This window comes from Malaclemys terrapin, chromosome 11, assembly GCF_027887155.1.
Source record: "Malaclemys terrapin pileata isolate rMalTer1 chromosome 11, rMalTer1.hap1, whole genome shotgun sequence".
Lineage (NCBI taxonomy): Eukaryota > Metazoa > Chordata > Testudines > Emydidae > Malaclemys > Malaclemys terrapin.
Window position 1 is genome coordinate 24,290,678 of NC_071515.1, and position 22,002 is coordinate 24,312,679.

At 42.5% G+C, this 22,002-nt stretch overlaps 1 protein-coding gene across 1 annotated transcript in view; it reads left to right on the forward strand.

The window, feature by feature from the left end:
- Positions 1-22,002, forward strand: part of BOLL (boule homolog, RNA binding protein) — a 92,862-nt gene that overhangs the window by 59,811 nt on the left and 11,049 nt on the right. The window contains exon 11 of the mRNA XM_054044509.1: positions 6,223-6,321. Coding sequence (XP_053900484.1) covers positions 6,223-6,321 — 99 coding nt within the window. The remainder of the gene's footprint in view (positions 1-6,222; positions 6,322-22,002) is intronic.

Below are 22,002 nucleotides of genomic sequence, written 5' to 3' on the forward strand. Positions count from 1 at the left end.
CAACTTATTCATAAATGATCTGGAGAAAGGGGTAAACAGTTAGGTGGCAAAGTTTGCAGATGATACTAAACTGCTAAAGATAGTTAAGTCCAAAGCAGACTGTGAAGAACTTCAAAAAGATCTCACAAAACTAAGTGATTGGGCAACAAAATGGCAAAGAAAATTTAATGTGGATAAATGTAAAGTAATGCACACTGGAAAAAATAACCCCAACTATACATACAATATGATGGGGGCTAATTTAGCTACAACAAGTTAGGAAAAAGATCTTGGAGTCGTGGATAGTTCTCTGAAAATGTCCACGCAGTGTGCAGAGGCGGTCAAAAAAGCAAACAGGATGTTAGGAATCATTAAAAAGGGGATAGAAAATAAGACTGAGAATATATTATTGCCCTTATATAAATCAATGGTACGCCCTCATCTCGAATACTGCGTACAGATGTGGTCTCCTCATCTCAAAAAAGATATACTGGCACTAGAAAAGGTTCAGAAAAGGGCAACTAAAATGATTAAGGGTTTGGAACGGGTCCTATATGAGGTGGGATTAAAGAGGCTAGGACTCTTCAGCTTGGAAAAGAGGAGACTAAGGGGGGGATATGATAGAGGTATATAAAATCATGAGTGACGTGGAGAAAGTGGATAAGGAAAAGTTATTTACTTATTCCCATAATACAAGAACTAGGGGTCATCAAATGAAATTAATAGGCAGCAGGTTTAAAACAAATAAAAGGAAGTTCTTCTTCACGCAGCGCACAGTCAACTTGTGGAACTCCTTACCTGAAAAGGTTGTGAAGGCTAGGACTATAACAGAGTTTAAAAGAGAACTGGATAAATTCATGGTGGTTAAGTCCATTAATGGCTATTAGCCAGGACGGGTAAAGAATGGTGTCCCTAGCTTCTGTCTGTCAGAGGATGGAGATGGATGGCAGGAGAGAGATCACTTGATCATTGCCTGTTAGGTTCACTCCCTCTGGGGCACCTGGCATTGGCCACTGTAGGTAGACAGGATACTGGGCTAGATGGACCTTTGGTCTGACCCGGTACGGCCTTTCTTATGTTCTTATGTTATTTGAGCATAAGCTTTCGTGGGCTAAAGCCCACTTCATCAGATGCATGCAGTGAAAAATACAGTAGGAAGAGTGTATGTATGTGTGATATATATACACACAACACACACACACACACACACACACACAGAACATGAAAAAATGGGGGTTGCCATACCAACTCTAATGAGACTAATCGATTAAGGTGGGCTGTTAGCAGCAGGAGAAAAAAAAACTTTTGTAGTGATAATCAGGATGGCCCATTTCAAACAGTTGACAAGAAGGTGTCAGTAACAGTAGTGGGAAAATAAGCATGGGGAAATATTTTTTAGTTTGTGTAATGACTCATCCACTCCTAGTCTTTATTCAAGCCTAATTTAATGGTGTTCATTTTGCAAATTAATTCCAGTTCTGCAGTTTCTCGTTGGAGTCTGTTTTTGAAGTTTTGTTGTTGAATAATTGCGACTTTTAGGTCTATAATTGAGTGACCAGGGAGGTTGACTGGTTTTTGAATGTTATAATTGTCTGATTTGTGTCCATTTATTCTTTTGCATAGAGACTGTCCAGTTTGGCCGATGTACGTGGCAGAGGGACATTGCTGGCACATGATGGCATATATCACATTGGTAGATGTGCAAGTGAACAAGCCCTGGATGGTGTGGCTGATGTGGTTAGATCCTATGATGGTGTCCCTTGAATAGATATGTGGACAGAGTTGGCACCGGGGTTTGTAGCAGGGTTTGGTTCCTGGGTTAGTGTTTTTGTTGTGTGGTGTGTGGTTGCTGGTGAGTATTTGCTTCAGGTTGTGGGGCTGTCTGTAGGCGAGGACTGGCCTGTCTCCCAAGATCTGAGAGAGTGAGGGATCGTCCTTCAGGATAGGTTGTAGATCCTTGATGATGTGCTGGAGAGGTTTTAGTTGGGGGCTGTAGGTGACAGCTAGTGGCATTCTGTTACTTTCTTTGTTGGGCCTGTCTCAGTATATCCATTGACTTCAATAGGTTTTGGATCAGGCCCCTAAAAACTTTAGTGTCGTTTAGAAAAGAAAGCCCATATTAGTACACCTCCACCTTGATATAATGCTGTCCTCAGGAGGCAAAAAATCTTACTGAGTTATAGGTGAAACCGCATTATATCGAACTTGGTTTGATCCGCCAGAGTGCGCAGCCCCGCCCCCCCGGAGTGCTGCTTTACCGCGTCATATCAGAATTCGAGTTATATCAGGTCGCGTTATATTGGGGTAAAGGTGTAGTTAATAATGGTTAATTTCACCTTAAAGTTACAGAAGAATATTCTGGATGTTAAATATTTTTGATAGAATCTTAACCTTTTATGTTTTTCCTTGGCATTTCATGATAGTTTATTATAACTATAAAAGGATTACTACAGCATATCAAGCTATAGCACTTGTTGCTTCTTAAGCTTAAGTTCAACTGAATCAAACATCATAGTTCACACACACACACACACAAAGACACACACGAAAGAGGGGAGGGAGGCGGAAGACTGAAAAAAGTTGTTCATCCAACTAGACAGACAAGGTGGTTGAGGTAATATCTTTTATTGGACCTCTTTCTGTTGGTGAGAGAGACACACCCTTTCAAGTTTACACAGAGTTCTTCTTCAGATCTTGGAAATTAATCAGAGTGTCACTGTTAAATACAAGGTGGAACAGAGAGTTTAGCATAAGTAGTTAACACATATTTCAAGGGACTATTCAAGGTGAAGTGGTTTGTTAACACCTCTCCAGTCATAGGGAGGAAAATAATCATGGGGGTATAAGCAGCGGGGGGTGGGGGTGGGTGTCGGTGTTTGTAGATTGTTGTAAAGATGTGTTGTTGGAATGGGTCACCCAAATACCCTGACAGAACCTGTTACAATTCAGAAATAAAAACCCCTCCAAATGCACACCCCCAGCTGTCACCTACCAACCCACACTAGAACCCACACGGGGTATCTACAACCCATACTTGATGGGGACCACATCCTGAAAGACATCTTTCCTGAACTCTGTCTTCTGGCCTTCAAACAATCCCCCAACCTCTCCAGCCTCATCATTAGAAGCAAGCTCTCCACAGACCAGGAGACACCAACTCAGACCCTGCCAGAACAACAGATGCAAAACCTGCAAACATATCTCTGCTGCTATAATGATCAACACCCTCCACAAAAAAACTTTCAAGATCCGTAGGTCCTACGCATACCTATCACAACATGTGGTGTACCTCATCCAGTACACTAAATGCCCCAATATAGCAACTATATGGGTGAAACCAGACAATCACTACACTCTCCAGTGAACTCACATAGGAAAATGATAAAAGACCAAAACGCCACATCACCTCTGGGTGAATACTTTTCACAAAACGCTCACTCTATAGCTGACCAATCGGTACTTATTGTCAAAGGAAACCCCCATAACACTTTCAAAAGACGAGCCTGGGAGCTTATAACTTTGCTAGACACTAAAACTCATTGACTGAAGGAGAGACACTGGATTTATGGCTTATTACAACAATCTGTAAACCACTAACACTGCTCTTTTCCCCCTCCCCCATTTGTCTCCCCTCCTTTCCTTCCTATGACTGGAAGGGTGTTAACAGGCCACTTCACCTTGAATGGTCCCTTGAAATATGTTATTTACTTATGCTAAATAATCTGTTCCACCTTGTATTTAGCAGTGACACTCAGGGTATGGCTACACTTGCAGCTGTAGAGCGCTGTGAGTTAAACCCACCTTCGTACAGCTGAGTAGGGAAAGCGCTGCAGACTGACAGCTGACAGCGCACTGGCATGGCCACATTTGCAGCATTTGTACCTGCATTGGGAGTGGTGCATTATGGGCAGCTATCCCAGCATTCATGTGGCTGCAACGTGCTTTTCAAAAGGGGGGGGTGGAGTGTGACGGGGAGAGAGTGGGTTTTGGGGTGCTGAGAGTGTGTCAGCATGCTGCCTTGCAAGTTCCGACCCCCCTGCTTCTCATTCACTCACTCAAAGCAAACAGCAAAATTGTTGCTTTTTCTCTCTGGTACGGAGCTTTGAAACGGCACTTCTGCGTTCCTGGAGCTGATCACAACAATGAAAAGAGTGGCCACTTGATAAGGGGATTATCACAGCGCAGCAAGTTAACTCCTCGTTCACACTGACAACCGGGAGTTGTAGCCCCTACACTGCATCTCTTATTCCTCTTGGGGAGGTAGGGTGTAGCCAGGGAGACACAGCGCTGTACGTTCCTTGCCAGTGTGGACGGGGAGTGAGGTACAGCGCTGTGGGCAAGTGTAGCCAAGGCCTCTGAAGAAGAGCTCTGGGTAGCTTGAAAGCTCTCTCTCACCAACAGAAGTAGGTCCAGTAAAAGATATTACCTCACCCTGGGACTGACATGGCTACAATACGTTAATCCAACTAGAGAGACATAAGCTATTTTCTCCTGTCAAATTATGTGTAATCAATAGGAACAGAACCAGAATGTGTGAACACGTGTAGACTATAATAATAATATTTATCACTTACATAGGAGTTAAAATGACTTACAATATAAAATGAACAGCTTGTCCACTCCAGACTTCACAAACGTAGCACTCATTTGGAAGGAAGCATGTTTTCTGTGAACAATTCTAGAGAAGCACCCTGAATCTAGCACACAGTTATGACAAGTTATGATCTAGCTCCCATCTTCTGAGAGACGGAAGGAATAAAATTCTACTATCCAAAAGTTTGATAAATACTCCACTTTCTTTAAAATTAGGAAGCACTGAAGTCTTAGTTTGAAAAAATAAACTGAGTACTATGTCAATTTTCTACTTAAAATATGGAGATGAGGGAAGTTTGTTTTTTTTTTTAAATTACCCACTCATTCACCCAGCGTTAGTGCACACTTACTCACAGACAGGAACAGTGCAGTGATGGAAACAATCACGAGAAATAACTAACGGGATAGCAGATTTCGAGAGCATTCCATTTCCAGGTCATCAGTTACAAAAGCAGCTGAGGAAGCGTTTCCTGATTCTGACATGCATCCGAAGAAGTGGGTATTCACCCACGAAAGCTCATGCTCCAATACGTCTTTTAGTCTATAAGGTGCCACAGGACTCTCTGCTGCTTTTACAGATCCAGACTAACACGGCTACCCCTTTGATACTTCCCTGATTCTGCCACTCCTGAGCCTGAAAACCTCAGCAGCTTGATTGTGTTTAGGTATCAGAGGGCCCCACTGGAGGGAAGGCCTGCAGCTAGGGAGCACGCAAAGCAAACTTACGGATTGTTGCCCCTTTCAGACCCAAGCAGCTAGTCAAAGTTTAGGGCCCTGAGGATGTTCCAGTTGGGGGTTGAAATTGATGATGGGATCTGATATTTTCTTTGGTGCAATCTTGTTTATTTACAAGGAATGTGCATGGTCCTGCTTCTCCAAACGCAGGAAGAACCGGAAACAAAAAAACGCTTTCTTAGTTTACAATCCCATTCGCCTCTTTAGCCAGCACCAGACCCGCAATTATTCAACAAAAAAACTTCAAAAACAGACTCCAATGAGAAACTGCAGAACTGGAATTAATTTGCAAAATGGACACCATTAAATTAGGCTTGAATAAAGACTGGGAGTGGATGAGTCATTACACAAACTAAAAACTATTTCCCCATGCTAATTTTCCCGCTACTGTTACTGACACCTTCTTGTCAATTGTTTGAAATGGGCCATCCTGATTATCACTACAAAAGTTTTTTTTTTCTCCTGCTGATACTATCCCACCTTAATCGATTAGTCTCATTAGAGTTGGTATGGCAACCCCCATTTTTTCATGTTCTCTGTATGTCTATCTATCTTCCTACTGTATTTTCCACTGCATGCATCTGATGAAGTGGGCTTTAGCCCATGATAGCATCTGCTCAAATAAATTTGTTAGTCTCTAAGGTGCCACAGATACTCCTCGTTCTTTTTGCTGATACAGACTAACATGGCTACCACTCTGAAACCTGATATTAAATGATTTACCAAAATCTATTCTGCAATGGGGAAAAAAATAAATTTAAAAAAATCACTGATTAATGCTCAGTACTCAGGTTACCTTAGTCCACAGTTTTTAGCAGTTTAAATCATAAGAGAGTTTACAAAAACAAACAAATATAGAACATGCTTTTGTACTCTTAAAAATCTTTTTATAAAAAATGTTTGTTTTTTTGACAGCCATATTCTGATCATGGAGTTCAAGCAGCATATCATCAAGTTTATGCCCAGAGTGCCATAGCTATGCAAGCACCTGTGATGCAGCATGAGCCAGTTAAAGTAAGCTCTATCGTCTTTTTCTTTTCTTTTGGTCTTATGTACTGCCAGGTGGTAAGTAAGGAGGACAAGAATGTTGCAGAGGAGCTAAACTATTTCTTTGCATTAGTCTTCACCACAGAGGATGTTGGGGAGATACTACCTTGGAATTATTCTATTCAGATAATAGATATGAGACACAGTCATAAAATAAGATGTCAAATGAGGAAAAGCTGGAAATAATTGATAAATTAAAGAGTAACAAATCACCAGGATTTCTGAAGATGGAGGATATCTGAAGAAACTTAATAATGAAATGGCTGAGCTGCTAATAAAAATATGCCATCTTTTATGAAGATCAGCTGCTATTCCAGGGGACTAGACGCTAGCAAATGGCAATACTTGTCTTTAAAAAAGACTTTAGGGATGGTACAGGGACTTGTAGACTAGTGAGCCTTACTTCTCTAGGAGAAAGTTGACTGAAACAATAATTAAAAATAGAATTTTAAAATATATAGCTGAACATGCAGAGAGAGAGAGACAGACAGACAAGCACAGCTTCTGTATGACAAAATCATGCCTCTAATATACCAGCATATTTTCAAGATGTTAACAAAGTAAAGGGTAAAGGCTCTGATTGGTTTTGTCTCTGCAGTGGCCCCCTTGTAGCCCATCAGGGTACAAATCACCCAGCTGCAGGTTTCCACTTGTAAGTTTGCTCTTTTGTGAGGTCCAGTGTAGTGGTGTGTTAACCCTCCAGCCAAAGCAAACTTCAGTCTTCCTCCTTTTGGAGTGTTATGGTCCAAAAGAAATCAGGAAAAACCACAACTTCACAACAACGGGTATCCAAAGAACCCTCAGTGGGACCCCACCTTTATATTTGGGGCTTATCTTCAGATAGTATTTTGGCTGGTCTCCCAGAGTCTGGTCATTCATTCCACCAGTAGGCTTGTCCAACCAGCAAGCTACCTTAGTCTTCGGCTGCAGCCAGACTTCTTTCACATCAGGAGAAGCAGACCTCTGCTCTCCTAGATCTCCTCTTTTTAGCTCCCCTCTCTATGCCTGGCATCTGCTGCAGGTTTAATAGGGCAAGACCAGCTGGGTCCACAGGCTCTCATTAATACTTTCCTTTTCAGTGAACAATAAGATGTCAAAACCAAAATAATTTGAGTTAGCTCAAACCTGAAAAGACTTCAAGGAGGAACTTCAGAGGCACCTAACAAAGTTAGGCAAATGAACTGCACAGTGTGGCAGATGGAATTCAGTACTGGCAAATCCAAGGAGTAATGCATACTGGAAGGAATAATCTGCTGGGTTCTAAATTAACTGAAACTACTGAGAAAAAAGACCTTGGTGTCAGTGTGGCCAGTCATTAGAAACCTCTGCTGAATGTGCAGTGGCACTCAAAAAAGTAAACATAACATTAGGATGTATAAAGAATGGGTTAAAAAGAATACTGAAAATATTACATCATGATATAAATGCTATTGTTATCAAAAGTGATTAATGATTTTGAGTGTCTTAGTTTTTGGGTGCCTAACTTGAGATATGTTAAAGGATCTTGAGGGTACTCAGCATTTTCTGAAAATTATGCTTCTTTGGGCGTCTTAAACTGGGCACCCAAAAATTGAGGTACAGCAAGTAACGAATTTCTTCATGGAACAAAGAACAGGCACTGCTTTAGCCTGAGGGTATTTCCCCCTTCCAAATATCAAAGGACTCCTAACAAACAAATGAGCTGTGAGATCATCTCAAAGAAAAGGTCGCAAGAATCCTTCATAATGCAAAGTATGTTAGGCAACTTAATTTAGGGGGTAAATACCAGCTCCCCCCATAATGAATGGTAAAGAACAAAAACAAGGGGCTATCCAATGAAATTGAAAAGTAACATTTAAAACAGAAGTAAAAGGAAATACTTTTCTACACACTGTATTATTAACATGTGGAACTAATTGCCACTAAATATCATTGAGGCCAAGAGTTTAGTAATAATGCAAAAAGTAATAAATATATGGCTAATGAGATCATCCACAGTTGTGTTAGATAGGTTTAAAGACAAATTAGATGTGATATAACTCTGTGCTTCAAAGCATAAAGCAACCAGTAACTTTCTGGGTTAGGAAGGGATTTATCCTTAAGGCAGGTTAGTCTTTAATTGTCCATTTTGAGGTTTCTTACATTTCCTCTGAAATGTCTGGGACTGGCCACTGTCAGAAATAAGGGTCTGGGACTAAAGGAATCACTGGTCTGATTTGGTATGACAGTTCCTGTGAAAACATAATAGCACTTTACATCATCAAAACTCAGAACAAACATCAGTTAATGAAAGATTAAAATAATTGTATGTTTGTTGAGTGATGATCCCTTTGTGTATTCTACACGTGGAATATGCATGCATGCCATGTGCCCGAGTCCAGAAATTCTTCAACGCAATATTCATTGACCCGCACATGCTCAGTAGCTTCCCTCATGCTCCCAACCGAGAGTATAAGAGGCAATATGGGTAGACACCTCTTCAGTTCCTTCTTATCAGCACATGACCTGAGTCAGAATTGTGTCCTCCTTCACTCTGCGCATAACCTGTAAAGTAAACTCTTTGTAAATAGTTTTTATATCTTAGCTTAGTAGTTATAGTTAGTTAGTATAGGATAAAAGAACAGGAGTACTTGTGGCACCTTAGAGACTAACAAATTTATTAGAGCATAAGCTTTCGTGGACTACAGCCCACTTCTTCGGATGCATATAGAATGGAACATATATTGAGGAGATATATATACACACATACAGAGAGCATGAACAGGTGGGAGTTGTCTGTTGAAGTGGGCTGTAGTCCACGAAAGCTTATGCTCTAATAAATTTGTTAGTCTCTAAGGTGCCACAAGTACTCCTGTTCTTTTTGCGGATACAGACTAACACGGCTGCTACTCTGAAACTTAGTATAGGATAGTTCCCCCACCCGCCATTCAGGGAAAATGTTCCCCAGTCCCAGGACTATGCTCAGAGTCCCGGGATACAAAAATTGCATCTCCTGCCCTCACTCCTTCTCCATCAATGACGAGCATCAATGGTGCCTGTACTGCCTGGATGACGCACCTATGTCTTTGAAGTTCAGTATCTGTCAATCCTTCGCAACCAGAATTAGAAAGATCAGAGCTCTGACTAAAAGCGTTCCTGATGGAGGAGACTGAGACCTTGCTCTGACCTGGACCTGGAAGACCCTCCCTCTGTGTACATCAACCTCAACCAACCAGCAGTGCCTCTCCAAGCACAGGCCTTGAAAACTCTTTGAAAACTCATGGCGATCCCAGATTGAAAACTCAGGCGATCATGGCGATTAAAACTCATGGAGGTCCCGGATGACTGGAAAAAGACTAATGTAGTGCCCATCTTTAAAAAAGGGAAGGAGGAGGATCCGGAGAACTACAGGCCAGTCAGCCTCACCTCAGTCTCTGGAAAAATCTTGGAGCAGGTCCTCAAGGAATCAATTCTGAAGCACTTAGAGGAGAGGAAAGTGATCAGGAACAGTCAGCGTGGATTCACTAAGGGCAAGTCATGCCTGACTAACCTAATTGCTTTCTATGATGAGATAACTGGCTCTGTGGATGAGGGGAAAGCAGTGGACATGTTATTCCTTGACTTTAGCAAAGCTTTTGATACGGTCTCCCACAGTATTTTTGCCAGCAAGTTAAAGAAGGATGGGCTGGATGAATGGACTATAAGGTGGATAGAAAGCTGGCTAGATCGTCGGGCTCAACGGGTAGTAATCAGTCGCTCCATGTCTAGTTGGCAGCTGGTATCAAGCGGAGTGCCCCAAGGGTCACTGCGGCCGGTTTTGTTCAATATCTTCATTAATGATCTGGAGGATGGTGTGGACTGCACCCTCAGCAAGTTTGCAGATGACACTAAACTGGGATGAGTGGTAGATATGCTGGAGGGTAGGGATAGGATATAGAGGGACCTAGAGAAATTGGAGGAATGGGCCAAAAGAAATCTGATGAGATTCAACAAGGACAAGTGCAGAGTCCTGCACTTTGGACGGAAGAATCCCATGCACTGCTACAGACTAGGGACCGAATGGCTAGGCATCAGTTCTGCAGAAAAGGACCTAGGGGTTACAGTAGACGAGAAGCTGGATATGTGTCAACAGTGTGCCCTTGTTGCCAAGAAGGCTAACGGCATTTTGGGCTGTATAAGTAGGGGCATTGCTAGCAGATCGAGGGACGTGATCATTCCCTTCTATTTGACATTGGTGAGGCCTCATCTGGAGTATTGTGTCCAGTTTTGGGCCCCACACTACAAGAAGGATGTGGAAAAATTGGAAAGAGTCCAGCGGAGGGCAACAAAAAGGATTAGGGGGCTGGAGCAGATGACCTATGAGGAGAGGCTGAGGGAACTGGGATTGTTTAGTCTGCAGAAGAGAAGAATGGGGGGGGGGGGGGATTTGATAACTGCTTTAAACTACCTGAAAGGGCGTTCCAAAGAGGATGGATCTAGACTGTTCTTGGTGGTAGCAGATGACAGAACAAAGAGTAATGGTCTCAAGTTGCAGTGCCTGAGGTTTAGGTTGGATATTAGGAAGAACTTTTTCACTAGAGGGTGGTGAAGCACTGGAATGGGTTACCTAGGGAGGTGGTGGAATCTCCTTCCTTAGAAGTTTTTAAGGTCAGGCTTGACAAAGCCCTGGCTGGGATGATTTAGTTGGGGATTGGTCCTGCTTTGAGCAGGGTGTTGGACTAGATGACCTCCTGAGGTCCCTTCCAACCCTGATATTCTATGAAGAACCTTTACCATCAAAGCCCAAAGAATCCTCCTACAAGGCTTCCCACGAGAGTAAGGACACTAAACTGGGCGTAAGAACAGATTCCCACAGATGATTGTCCATAAGGCACGCGTTTCCTTCCTTAGGTGGTCCAGCTTGGGTGAGGTGTCACATATGGAACTGGCTCCACCGAAGACCCCCAGGGCTGCAGGGCTGAAGTGGAAAGACATACACTCTCCAGTCTCATCTATGAGTACAGGTCCAGATGCATCATCGGTACGATCTTGTTTATCCAAAGACTGACTGGCTGCGACAGACAATCCCCATCCTTCAGGTGTTTCTGCTGGAACTCCCCAGACTCTCGGCCATACGGAGACCTTTGTACAGCATAGGATATATTCCTCTCCTCCCCACAGTCTCCAATCCCTTCAGGCTATCCCCTCCTGAGGGACATCCTTATCCCAGAGGGGTAATCGTTACTGACATCCCAGGAGCAGTTACATCTCCATCCATCGGGCAGGCGCACCCAATACTGATGGTATCACCACTATGGACTTGGAATTGCAGAAGTCAGAAGAGATACCTGCACCAGTATCTCCAGTAAGACACAGGAGCCCTGACACACAGTTGAGAGGCTGTGCTTACCATCTATCTGGATATGATTCCCCCACCCCCGCAGACAGCTGGTACTGATTGCCTTGGGGGCCACCATGACCAATGTATCCCTCCTTCTGGCCTTATTAGGGCCTTTGGGACCCCTATGGAAGGTGACCAGACCTCTCTCAGGAGTTGTACTCCTCTTCTCAGCTAGTTCCATTGGTGTATGAGGAGGAAGAGCTGGAAGCAGCTCAGATGGGGGCTTCCTCGTCATCTCTAGACAATGCCATCACTCCTTCATCAACTTCTCCATTGGATGACCACCATCAGGAGCTGTTGCAATGGGTCGCTAATGATCCACAGATCCCATTAGAAGAGGTCCAGTGCTCTCAACACCGGCTCTTGGACTTTGCAATCACAAGGACCGACCAGTGTGGCCCTTCCAATTAACAAGGCTATATTGGAACTGGCCAGAGCAGTTTGGCACACACCAGCATCTTGTGTTCTAACACCAAAAAGAGCCAAAAGATGTTATTTTGTCCTGCCAAAGGAGCAGACTTTTTGTTTTCCCATCCTGCCCCTAACTTGGTGATGATGCAGGTGGCTACAGAAAGAACTCTGTCGCACTGCCAGAAATCCACTCTGGCAGATAAAGATTCAAAGAGACCGGATCTCTTGGGTAGGAGGTCTTCTCTTCCACAGGTCTCCAATTTTGTGTAGCTAATTACCAAACTTCATTAGCAAGATACAATTTCAACATGTACGCCAGGCTTGGCAGACTTTAAAGACAAACTTCCCATGGAAGATGGAGCCTAATTCCAATCCTTTCTGGATGAGGGGAAGCTAGTAGCAAAGGTGACTCTCCAGACTGCGGTAGATGCCGCACACCTACAGTGTCCAGAAATTTAGCCACAGTACTGGTCATGCAAAGGGACTTGTGGCTCCAGTTGTCAGGCTTTTCTAGAGAGGTCCACCATCCACAACCTCCCCTTTAATGAGTCCAACCTTTTTAATGAAAAGATGTATAAATCCCTGAATTCTCTAAAGGATTCAGGGTCCCCTCTATGATCCCTGGGGATTTACACTCCATCCCCAAGGAGGAAACACTAGAGACAGCCCTTTAGACCAGTGGTTTTCAAACTTCTTTTCTGGGGACCCAGTTGAAGAAAATTGTTGATGCTTGCAACCCAATGGAGATGGGGATGAGGGGTTTGGGGTGTGGGAGGGGCTCAGGGCTGGGGCAGAGGGTTGGGGTGCAGGGGTGAGGGCTGCAGGGTATGGGAATGAGAGATTCAGGGTGGGGGAAGGGGCTCTGGATTGGGGCAGAGGTTGGGGTGCAGGAGGGGGTCAGGGCTCTGGCCTGGGGGTGCAGGCTCTGGGGTGGGGCCGGGGATGAAGGGTTTGGGGGGCTCAGGGCTGGGGGTTGGGTGGCGAGCTTACCTCTGGCAGCTCCCGGTCAACAGCCAGGGTGCAGAGGCAGGCTTCCTGCCTGTCCTGGCACCGCAGACTGTGCTGTGCCCTGGAAGTGGCCAGCAGCAGGTTGGCTCCTAGGCGGAGGTGCGCAAGCGGCTCCGCATGGCTCTCGCCTCCAGGCACCCCCTCCATCTCCCATTGGCCGGTACTCAGGGCAGAGGGCAGTGTGCGGAGCCCTCTGGCTCCCCCGCCTAGAAACTGGACCCGCAGTTGGCCACTTCCAGGGCGCAGCACGGTGTCAGAACAGGTAGGCACTAGTCTGCTTTAGCTGGGCAGCACTGCCGACGGGACTTTTAACGTCCCGTTCAGCGGTGCTGACCAGAGCTGATAGGGTCCCTGGGTGCTGAGCAAGGCGACCCAGTACCTTACATGTTGCGACCCGAACTTCGAAAAACACTGCTTTAGACCATGACCACCCCCTTCGCACATTGCATATTACCACCAGCATCCACCTGAGTCTGCATAAATGACAGAGGATTCAGAGGTCCCATTCCTCAGCTCCCTCCACTTACTCCCAACCACTGTCCAAGGGCCATTTTTGACATGCATGTCAAGCCCGCGTATCACCAATGATGCCATCTACTTCCTCTCCTGTCATCTTTGGAGGATGTCTTATTTCCTTCCCCCTCAGCTGGAACAAGAAGGAAAAATCAATTTCACACATACAGAATGGGAAAAGACTGTCTAGGAAGGAGTACGGCAGAAAGGGATCTAGGGGTTATAGTGGACCACAAGCTAAATATGAGTCAACAGTGTGATGCTGTTGCAAAAAAAGCAAACATGATTCTGGGATGTATTAACAGGTGTGTTGTGAGCAAGACACGAGAAGTCATTCTTCCGCTCTACTCTGCTCTGGTTAGGCCTCAGCTGGAGTACTGTGTCCAGTTCTGGGCGCCGCATTTTAAAAAAGATGTGGAGAAATTGGAAAGGGTCCAAAGAAGAGCAAAAAGAATGATTAAAGGTCTTGAGAACATGACCTATGAAGGAAGGCTGAAAGAATTGGGTTTGTTTAGTTTGGAAAAGAGAAGACTAAGAGGGGACATGATAGCAGTTTTCAGGTATCTAAAAGGGTGTCATAAGGAGGAGGGAGAGAACTTGTTCACCTTAGCCTCTAAGGATAGAACCAGAAACAATGGGTTTAAACTGCAGCAAGGGAGGTCTAGGTTGGACATTAGGAAAAAGTTCCTAACTGTCAGGGTGGTTAAACACTGGAACAAATTGCCTAGGGAGGTTGTGGAATCTCCGTCTCTGGAGATATTTAAGAGTAGGTTAGATAAATGTCTATCAGGGATGGTCTAGACAGTATTTGGTCCTGCCATGCGGGCAGGGGACTGGACTCGATGACCTCTCGAGGTCCCTTCCAGTCCTATAATCTATGAATCTAAGATCACCAGAGACAGTTGGGTCCTGGAGATTACCAGGGATACTTCATAGAGTTTCTTTCCTTCCCTCCTCACCAACCACCTTCCTGATCCCCCTTTGGGAACCACTGTCACCAACTGAGTCTTCAATAAGAGGCAGAATTCCTTGTATGCTGGGGTGCATCCCACCTCTGTACCAAGGGAGAGGATTCTTCTCCCCATATTTCCTAATCCCCAAAAACGAATGTTACCTGCACAATTTAGGTTTCTCATCACCCCTACTCTCTCTTTTGGGTGCTCAGGAAGTAAGGGACTCAAATTTACCCCTCTGTGGGTTCCAGCCTCTACCCCTCCGTGGGCTCAGGGTTAACACCCATTCCTGGTGGACTGAGGGCTCTACAGGTCTGCAGGGCCTTTTCCTAGTAAAAGAGCTTTACACAATAATATCCTTAACCTCTATTTATTAACAGTTACCTAAACAGAATACACACACTAAGCATATGATGCTCACCACTCCTGAGTATGCAGGTGATCTTCCCCCTACTGGCCAGGGCAAGGTTCATGTCATCTGTAGCTGCTCTGCCTGGAAGCAATCAGACTTTGGAACTGGTGTATCAGAAACCACATTACAATACAGGCTGCATACTTGCTGGATGTCCACAACTCCCTGATAGACAAGTTGAGCAGGTGCTTAGCTGCAGACCACAAATGAGAAATCCACTACCCAGTTCTAACCAATATATTCTGACAGTGGTGAATTCCTTAACCAAAGTAGAAAGGATTACACTAGAACATGCTACCTGGCTAAATGGTGGTGTTTTTTGGCCTTGGTATGTTCCCACTAACATTCACTAGGTGCTGTGCATAGTCTAGACTAACTGGACTATCTCCTCTCCTTAAAATCTTCAAGTCTGGCCCTGAGTTCACTGCGAGTCCATGTAGCAGCAATTAGTGCCTTTCTCCCTCCAATAGGGGGACTTTCTGTCTTTACACACCTGGCTACTGTGCAATTTATGAAGGGCTTGATCAGGACTTTCCCACCGGTCATTAAACCTACGCCCCAATAGGATCTCAACCTTTTCCTGTCACCACTCACAGGTCCACCTTTCAAACCTATGGCAATGTGCCATGACCCACCTGTCCATGAAGGTGGCATTCTCAGTGGCCATCACTTTGGCCAGAAGGGTCAGTGAGCTAGCAGCCATGATAGCAGACTCTCCTTATACAGTATTCCACAAAGAGAAAGTTTCCCTTAGGTTACAGATTGTGTCTGAGTTCCACATCAATCACTTACTTGTATTCTTCCCAAAAAACCTATGCTTTTTCCAAAGACAGGAGACTTCACTCCCTTGACAGCAGGAGTGCCCTGGTGTTCTGCCTGCAAAGAACCAAACCCATAGCAGAAAGATGGCATGAACAAGCCATATCCTCACAGGAGATTTCTAAGTGGGTTTTGGGATGCAACTTAGAATGCTACAAAATAGCAAAACTTCCTCCCTCTTGGAGGCAGCTTGGTGCTCGTTCGAAGGAATCCTTATTGAAAAACCTCTAGCAACAGTAATGAACCTCCATTTTATAAACAATGTGATAAACACAGCCCGTCCTTTTATATATGTGTGTTCCCTTTCATTGCTCTGCACACTGGACTTTCTTGTAAATAGGAAATTTAAAAATCCTGAAAAATCCCCCATTAATTGAAGACCTATACCCATTAGAGATTTCCAGTAGAGGGGGCTAGAGCATTAAATGTGGTCTTGAATTAAAATTAGAGAGCTAGAATAAAGAAAGTCAGAGGCTGAGTGTGAATCTGTGAAGAATACTGCTTGTAGGAGTGATTCATACAGCCAAGAAACATCTCCCTTTTCTTTCTATAGCTCATTTTCATAGCTCTTTTTATATTCTTATATATAGTAAGCAGCTTCATTAATGTTACTGGCATAGGTGAAGTAAAGTGAGGTGTGATATTTCTTCATTAAATCCTGAACAATCATGTATACCCCATACCATTAAGTATCATGATGATCATAGTGCTCGTAGTATCCAGTTTACCTTCCACTTTATGTGTACAGAAGCTTTAAAAAATAACTTCTGTGAGATTATGCTTATTTTCTTCACTTTTTTACTGTACCATTCTTTGACATGACATTCATCTGCTTTATTCAAAATTGTTCTCTGTAAAAGTTAGTCTCTAAATAAAGCCTCTGCTTTAGGTTAGATTCTAGATGGGACAGATGGCCCCAGATGGAGACATATGTGCCTATCAAGAATAACAGATGCCCGTATCTTCAACCATATGTTGGTTTGGGGGTTTTGTGGGCTGGGGTTGGGGTTTTTTGTATTTTTTTTATATTGATGGTGACACTCTTTATTATGGCTAGTAAGTTCTCCACACGAAAGTAACTTTTTTATCTTGCAGGTTAAGTCAATTTGTTGTCAAAGGTAGGCAGGTTTTTCTGCCCCCCCCCCTCCTTTTTTTTTTTTTTTAAGGATTTTGCTTTCATTTCTGCCTGGGATGGGTCTAAGATACTGTTAATTTTTTTTTAAGGACTGCAGTCATATTTTTAGCTTTGTCTAGGATTGAATCAGAGCATTTCTAAGAATGAGGATCTTTATTTATTTGTTTTGATTAGAATAAGCCATATCAGCTATTGAATCCAGAGTTATACAAATGTATCTCTCCTAATATTTCCTTATATGTAATTATTTCCATCCCCTCACTATTTTTGTAGATTTTCTCTTAACTCTCTTCATTTCCTCAACATCCTTCTGCTAATTAGGAGCCCAGAACTGAACGTAGTCCAGTCACAATCAGTTCACCAGTGGCTTCAGAAGTTTCTAGGGTTTTAAATAAGCTACCCACAGTTCTAATTCATGTTGTTCATAACATTGGAGTCGCCACCTATTTTTGTTTTTAAATGGCCTTGATTTTTTTTACCTTGCAGGAATATGCACCGGTTGGGAAAGAGCAAAGGCCCATTAAAAAGCAGAGGGGGAGGCATGTGCCCCCACTTTTTAAAACCTTGCTGGGAGTGAATATACCATAGTTCAGCTGGCTGGAATCTCGGTGACCTGTTCTGTGTTGTGCTGCAGGCTGGCAGCCAGGGCCTCACCTGCAGACTGCAGAAAGTGTGGGGTGGTTCCTCCTGGTGCTGGGGACTGACCAGATCCAGGAAACAGGATAGACCCATCACGTGAGGGCCAGTGGAGAGGGTAAAATGAGGAGCAGGGTGGGAAGGTAAAGGTTCCAGAAGTATTGGCAGACAGACTCCCAAAGAGCTAGGTAGATGTGGGGGGGCAGGATGTCAGAGGTGAAAAGGAGGATCAGGCTGAGTGTTAGGCGGGTAGGCAGGGTTGCACACTCTAGGACTATCAGGCTGGTGGTGGGGGTTGCCCATGCATGCACACACACTCACACTCTCACACCCCCACCCCCATTCCCTTCTAGCACTCTCGCCTGCAGGTCTGGAAGGTCATTCTCTCTTTACTTTCATAATGTATGAGTACTGCTTTATGTTGGAAGCACTTGGGTTTACTGCACAATGACTTTGATCAACTCATATCAAACATGCAATACATGCATATTGTATGTATTTTTATGGTATCTGGGCACTGCACAAATCAGGTTGCTGGATTCTGTCACTTTGTATCAGTTTGGCTTAGGAGTAACTCTCTTGCCATAAATGTAGTTAAACTGGAGATGAATGAAAGGAGAATTACCCTCTGGATGTTAAGAGTATTGAGCTGTATGGATAAGACGAAGTCCTTTTAGAAATTACCATCATAGAGTCACAAGTTTAAGGCCAAAAGGCCCATTATAATCATCTAGTCTGATTTCATGCATAACAAACCATAGAATTTCACAATGTGGTTCCTGCATCAATACCATAACTTCTGGTTGTGCCTTCTTTGCATCCCTTTTAGATTTGTCCCCCAAATCAACCATCTCAGTCCACAGATTGTCTAAATAGATCAGACTTTGCATTTAGTGCTGTTATGGCAAGGTGTTCCTTTACCAAACGGTCTCAAAGCCTTTTCTAATAGGACAAAGTTAGCTTCTACATTATATGTGGAAAAACTGTGCCCATTTCTGAAATTTCCAAAGCTGTGCATGGGACTCCTAATTTAAAATCACCATTTTTATGTTGGAACGAAACTAGGTGCCTGTTTCAAGAGAAAAATTCTGAAATCTGTAGGTACTGCTTGTGGTTTTTCACTGCTAGTCAGTCTTGTAGCTGTGGTGATCTTCATTTCTCCTTCAAAAATATCTCTGAAGATGACTCACCTGTGAGTGGAGTATCCTTGAGTTCAGGCAAGATGTGCTTGGAGATCTGGGCAGAGGACCATAGCTGATGCCAGGCTCTGGCCTCACAATATAACTGAGATTTCCACTTCCATAGCATGGGAGAGAGAAATATCTGCAGAATTGCACTCACTCACCTTCTCCCATTTGTTTGGTGTCCCGCAGTGAAGAATAGAGATTCTTCATACCATTATCTCAAATAGTTCTGTGAGAGGGACACTACTGCTACTGCTGTTTGTTACTGCTTTCAACGCTATCAATGTGATTCTCAGCACCAAGATGTATGCTCACAGAGTACAGATCTGCAGCTACAGAGAACTGTTAGAGATAACTTTCTTTTACTAAAAAATATGACAAGAATTTAGTTGTCAGTCTAGGAAAACTGTTATTGCCTGGCAAAACAAAACCCAGTGTTAGGACAATGAAGATATCTGAACACCCTGCTCAAGGGGAATCATTTATAGTAAAAGCATTTATGTTCATATTTAAATATTTAAATTGCTTTACATGCCTATAACCATTAGCTTTCCTCATACCTGGACCTTTCAGTCATGTTTGTTCTGTGAATTCATTTGAATTCAAAAAACTTTCAGACCTTGTAGTTAAAACCCTGATGAACCAAAATGCTTTGCTTTATTTATAGTTAATATAATATAATTAAGGCCATGATTTTATTGTGGCATTTTTAAGGTAAAGTCATGGGATAGGCATTGTGAAAAAGGGAATAGCCATTAATATATACTCTGCACTTTTAAAACATCTTATACCAGAAATCTCAAGGTACTTAAATTCAGCCTCACAACATACTTTTGACGTAGGTACGTATTATTATATTCATTTTACAGGTGAGAAAACTGAGGCACAGTGAAGATAAGTGTCTTGCTCAAAGTTACACAACCAGTCTCTCTCAACAGAACAGAACTGATGGGTTCTGTCTCCCCACACAATTTGCTTGTCTCAGTCTGTAGAACAGAAATATTGGAGATATCCTATCTCCTAGAACTGGAAGGGACTTTGAAAGGTCATCTAGTCCAGCCCCCTGCCTTCACTAACAGGACTAAGTACTGATTTTGCCCTAGATCCCTAAGTGCTCCCTCAAGGATTGAACTCACAACCCTGGGTTTAGCAGGCCAGTGCTCAAACAACTGAGCTATCCCTCCCCTGAACTCCCTCAGTTTGAGCTCCACTGAGTAATTTTGATGCATTTTATATTAATATGTGCTGGTTCAGGGGAGTGTCTTCTGCCTATCTGTACATTGTTTCCTTCTGTACTCTCTTTACCATCTATTCTTTTTCTTTATTTGTAGTCTGATCTCATTTCAGCTTAGTTTTTCCCTCCTGTTTCTCTGATCTGTACATTCTCTCTCTTTACTTGACAGACCTTGTGGAGCATTCATTATTAAGCCATTTGGGCAGCTTTAGTCCAGATGTACTGATTTTCTTGTCCAGTCCTCCCCACAAGATCCATCTTCAGCGAACCAACTAGCAGCTGCCCATTGTGAAACTTAGGGTCAGTTCATCCTTTGCAATGGATGATTGTTGCAAACTGGTTAGGTGTCAAGTGTGCCAAAGTATAACCAGCCCAATCTGCTGTATGTTTGTGTCAGTTCCTTTATTAATCTGAACCAGTTGTTCGTTTTTATAAAACTAGTTTTGTGCAGTCCATATCATTCATCCTTGAGACGTGACTCTTGCATATTTTTCCTCCACCAGTTTTTTCTTCCTAGTCCAACTTCCCAGGATTCTGTGCATGTTTTAAGTTGTTTTTCCTAAAAGTGTGATTGATTGTTTTCAGTATTTTAATATTTTTTATTTTTGAAACCTGGTCTTTAAGTTGAAAAATAAAAATTGAGCCATTTTACTGCCAAATTATTCTATTTAAAACTTTTTGACATCCTGTTTCCCTTTTCCTTTGTTAGTAATCACTCTGTCCCCTTCTCTATCCATCCTATTTTGAGTACCCATCTCTAGTTTTTAACATTATTTCATGCTCTGGAATTACATATTCAGTTGCAAGTATACAACCATCCTCTTTATTATGACAAGGAAGCTGTTCCTTTTTTTAAAAAATCTAGGATTTTTTTATATAAAAACTTAATAGAATGATAACTAAGCACTCAACAATCATTAAATATCAAAGGAAAAGTTGCACCCTAACTCTTCTCCCTCATATGTATATAAATTGTGGTAGCAGGTAAGCATGCAGTTTTAGACTGTTTTTCAAATAATACATATAGTTTTTCTACAATTTTAAATATACACATGTACAACAACTTCTAATACTGTGTAATTGCTTTACTAATGCCAGACAGAGGGACTTGTTTATATGTAGGGAGTCCAATATTTATTTTTTATGAAATTCTGTATTTAGTTTATGCAGATTTTCAAGACATATGTTTTGGTTCTATTGGTTAAAAATATCTAAAATGTCTAAATAATTAAAAATAGTTTCCAAAGCATCTCAGTACACTTTTTCTCGTAGTTATTTTCAACTCAAAGAATGCTCTTTCACTTAACAGAGAAACTAACCCTTTATCTATAGATTAATTATTTAACATCTCAATAAATGTGGGGGCCATAATCTCTCATAAATTGGGTGTGAGTGGTAGTTGAAATTTCAAAATAGCTAAAATTGGTTTTTAACCGTGTTTATTTTCAAAACTCTGAACTGTGAAAAATTACACTAATATGGATTTATTGGTTAAAATTTACCATCAGAATCTCTATTTATATGCAAGTTACCTCATGTGTGCACACTCACATAGATGAAGAGTAACAACATAGAATAGTGAAAATGAGCTTGCATGTAGCAATTTAGAATTAAATTACAACATAATTTTTTTCAATGACTACAGTACTAATAATGGCAATTAATCCTACAGTAAATATATTGTCCCTACTTAATATAAGCAAATAACAGGTTGACACACTGACATTTTTGTGTCACCTGATGAAAGAAATCAGTTTCCAGTTTACTTGTAATTTTCTAGTTGGAAAAGCTTTCATAGCAGTGGCATGAAAGTTGAAATTCTATGTATAAACTTTCTTGTTTAAAAGACAGATTCAGATATGCTATCCCATGTGTGTAAGTGTCTTACTCAAGAAGCAGTTGCATTGATTTGTATGGGACCATTCACGGAGTAAACATCTGTTCAGCATGAGTAAAGGTAGCAGACTCTGTCCAAAAAGAAAGCTTAATATATTTTTTAAAAAAT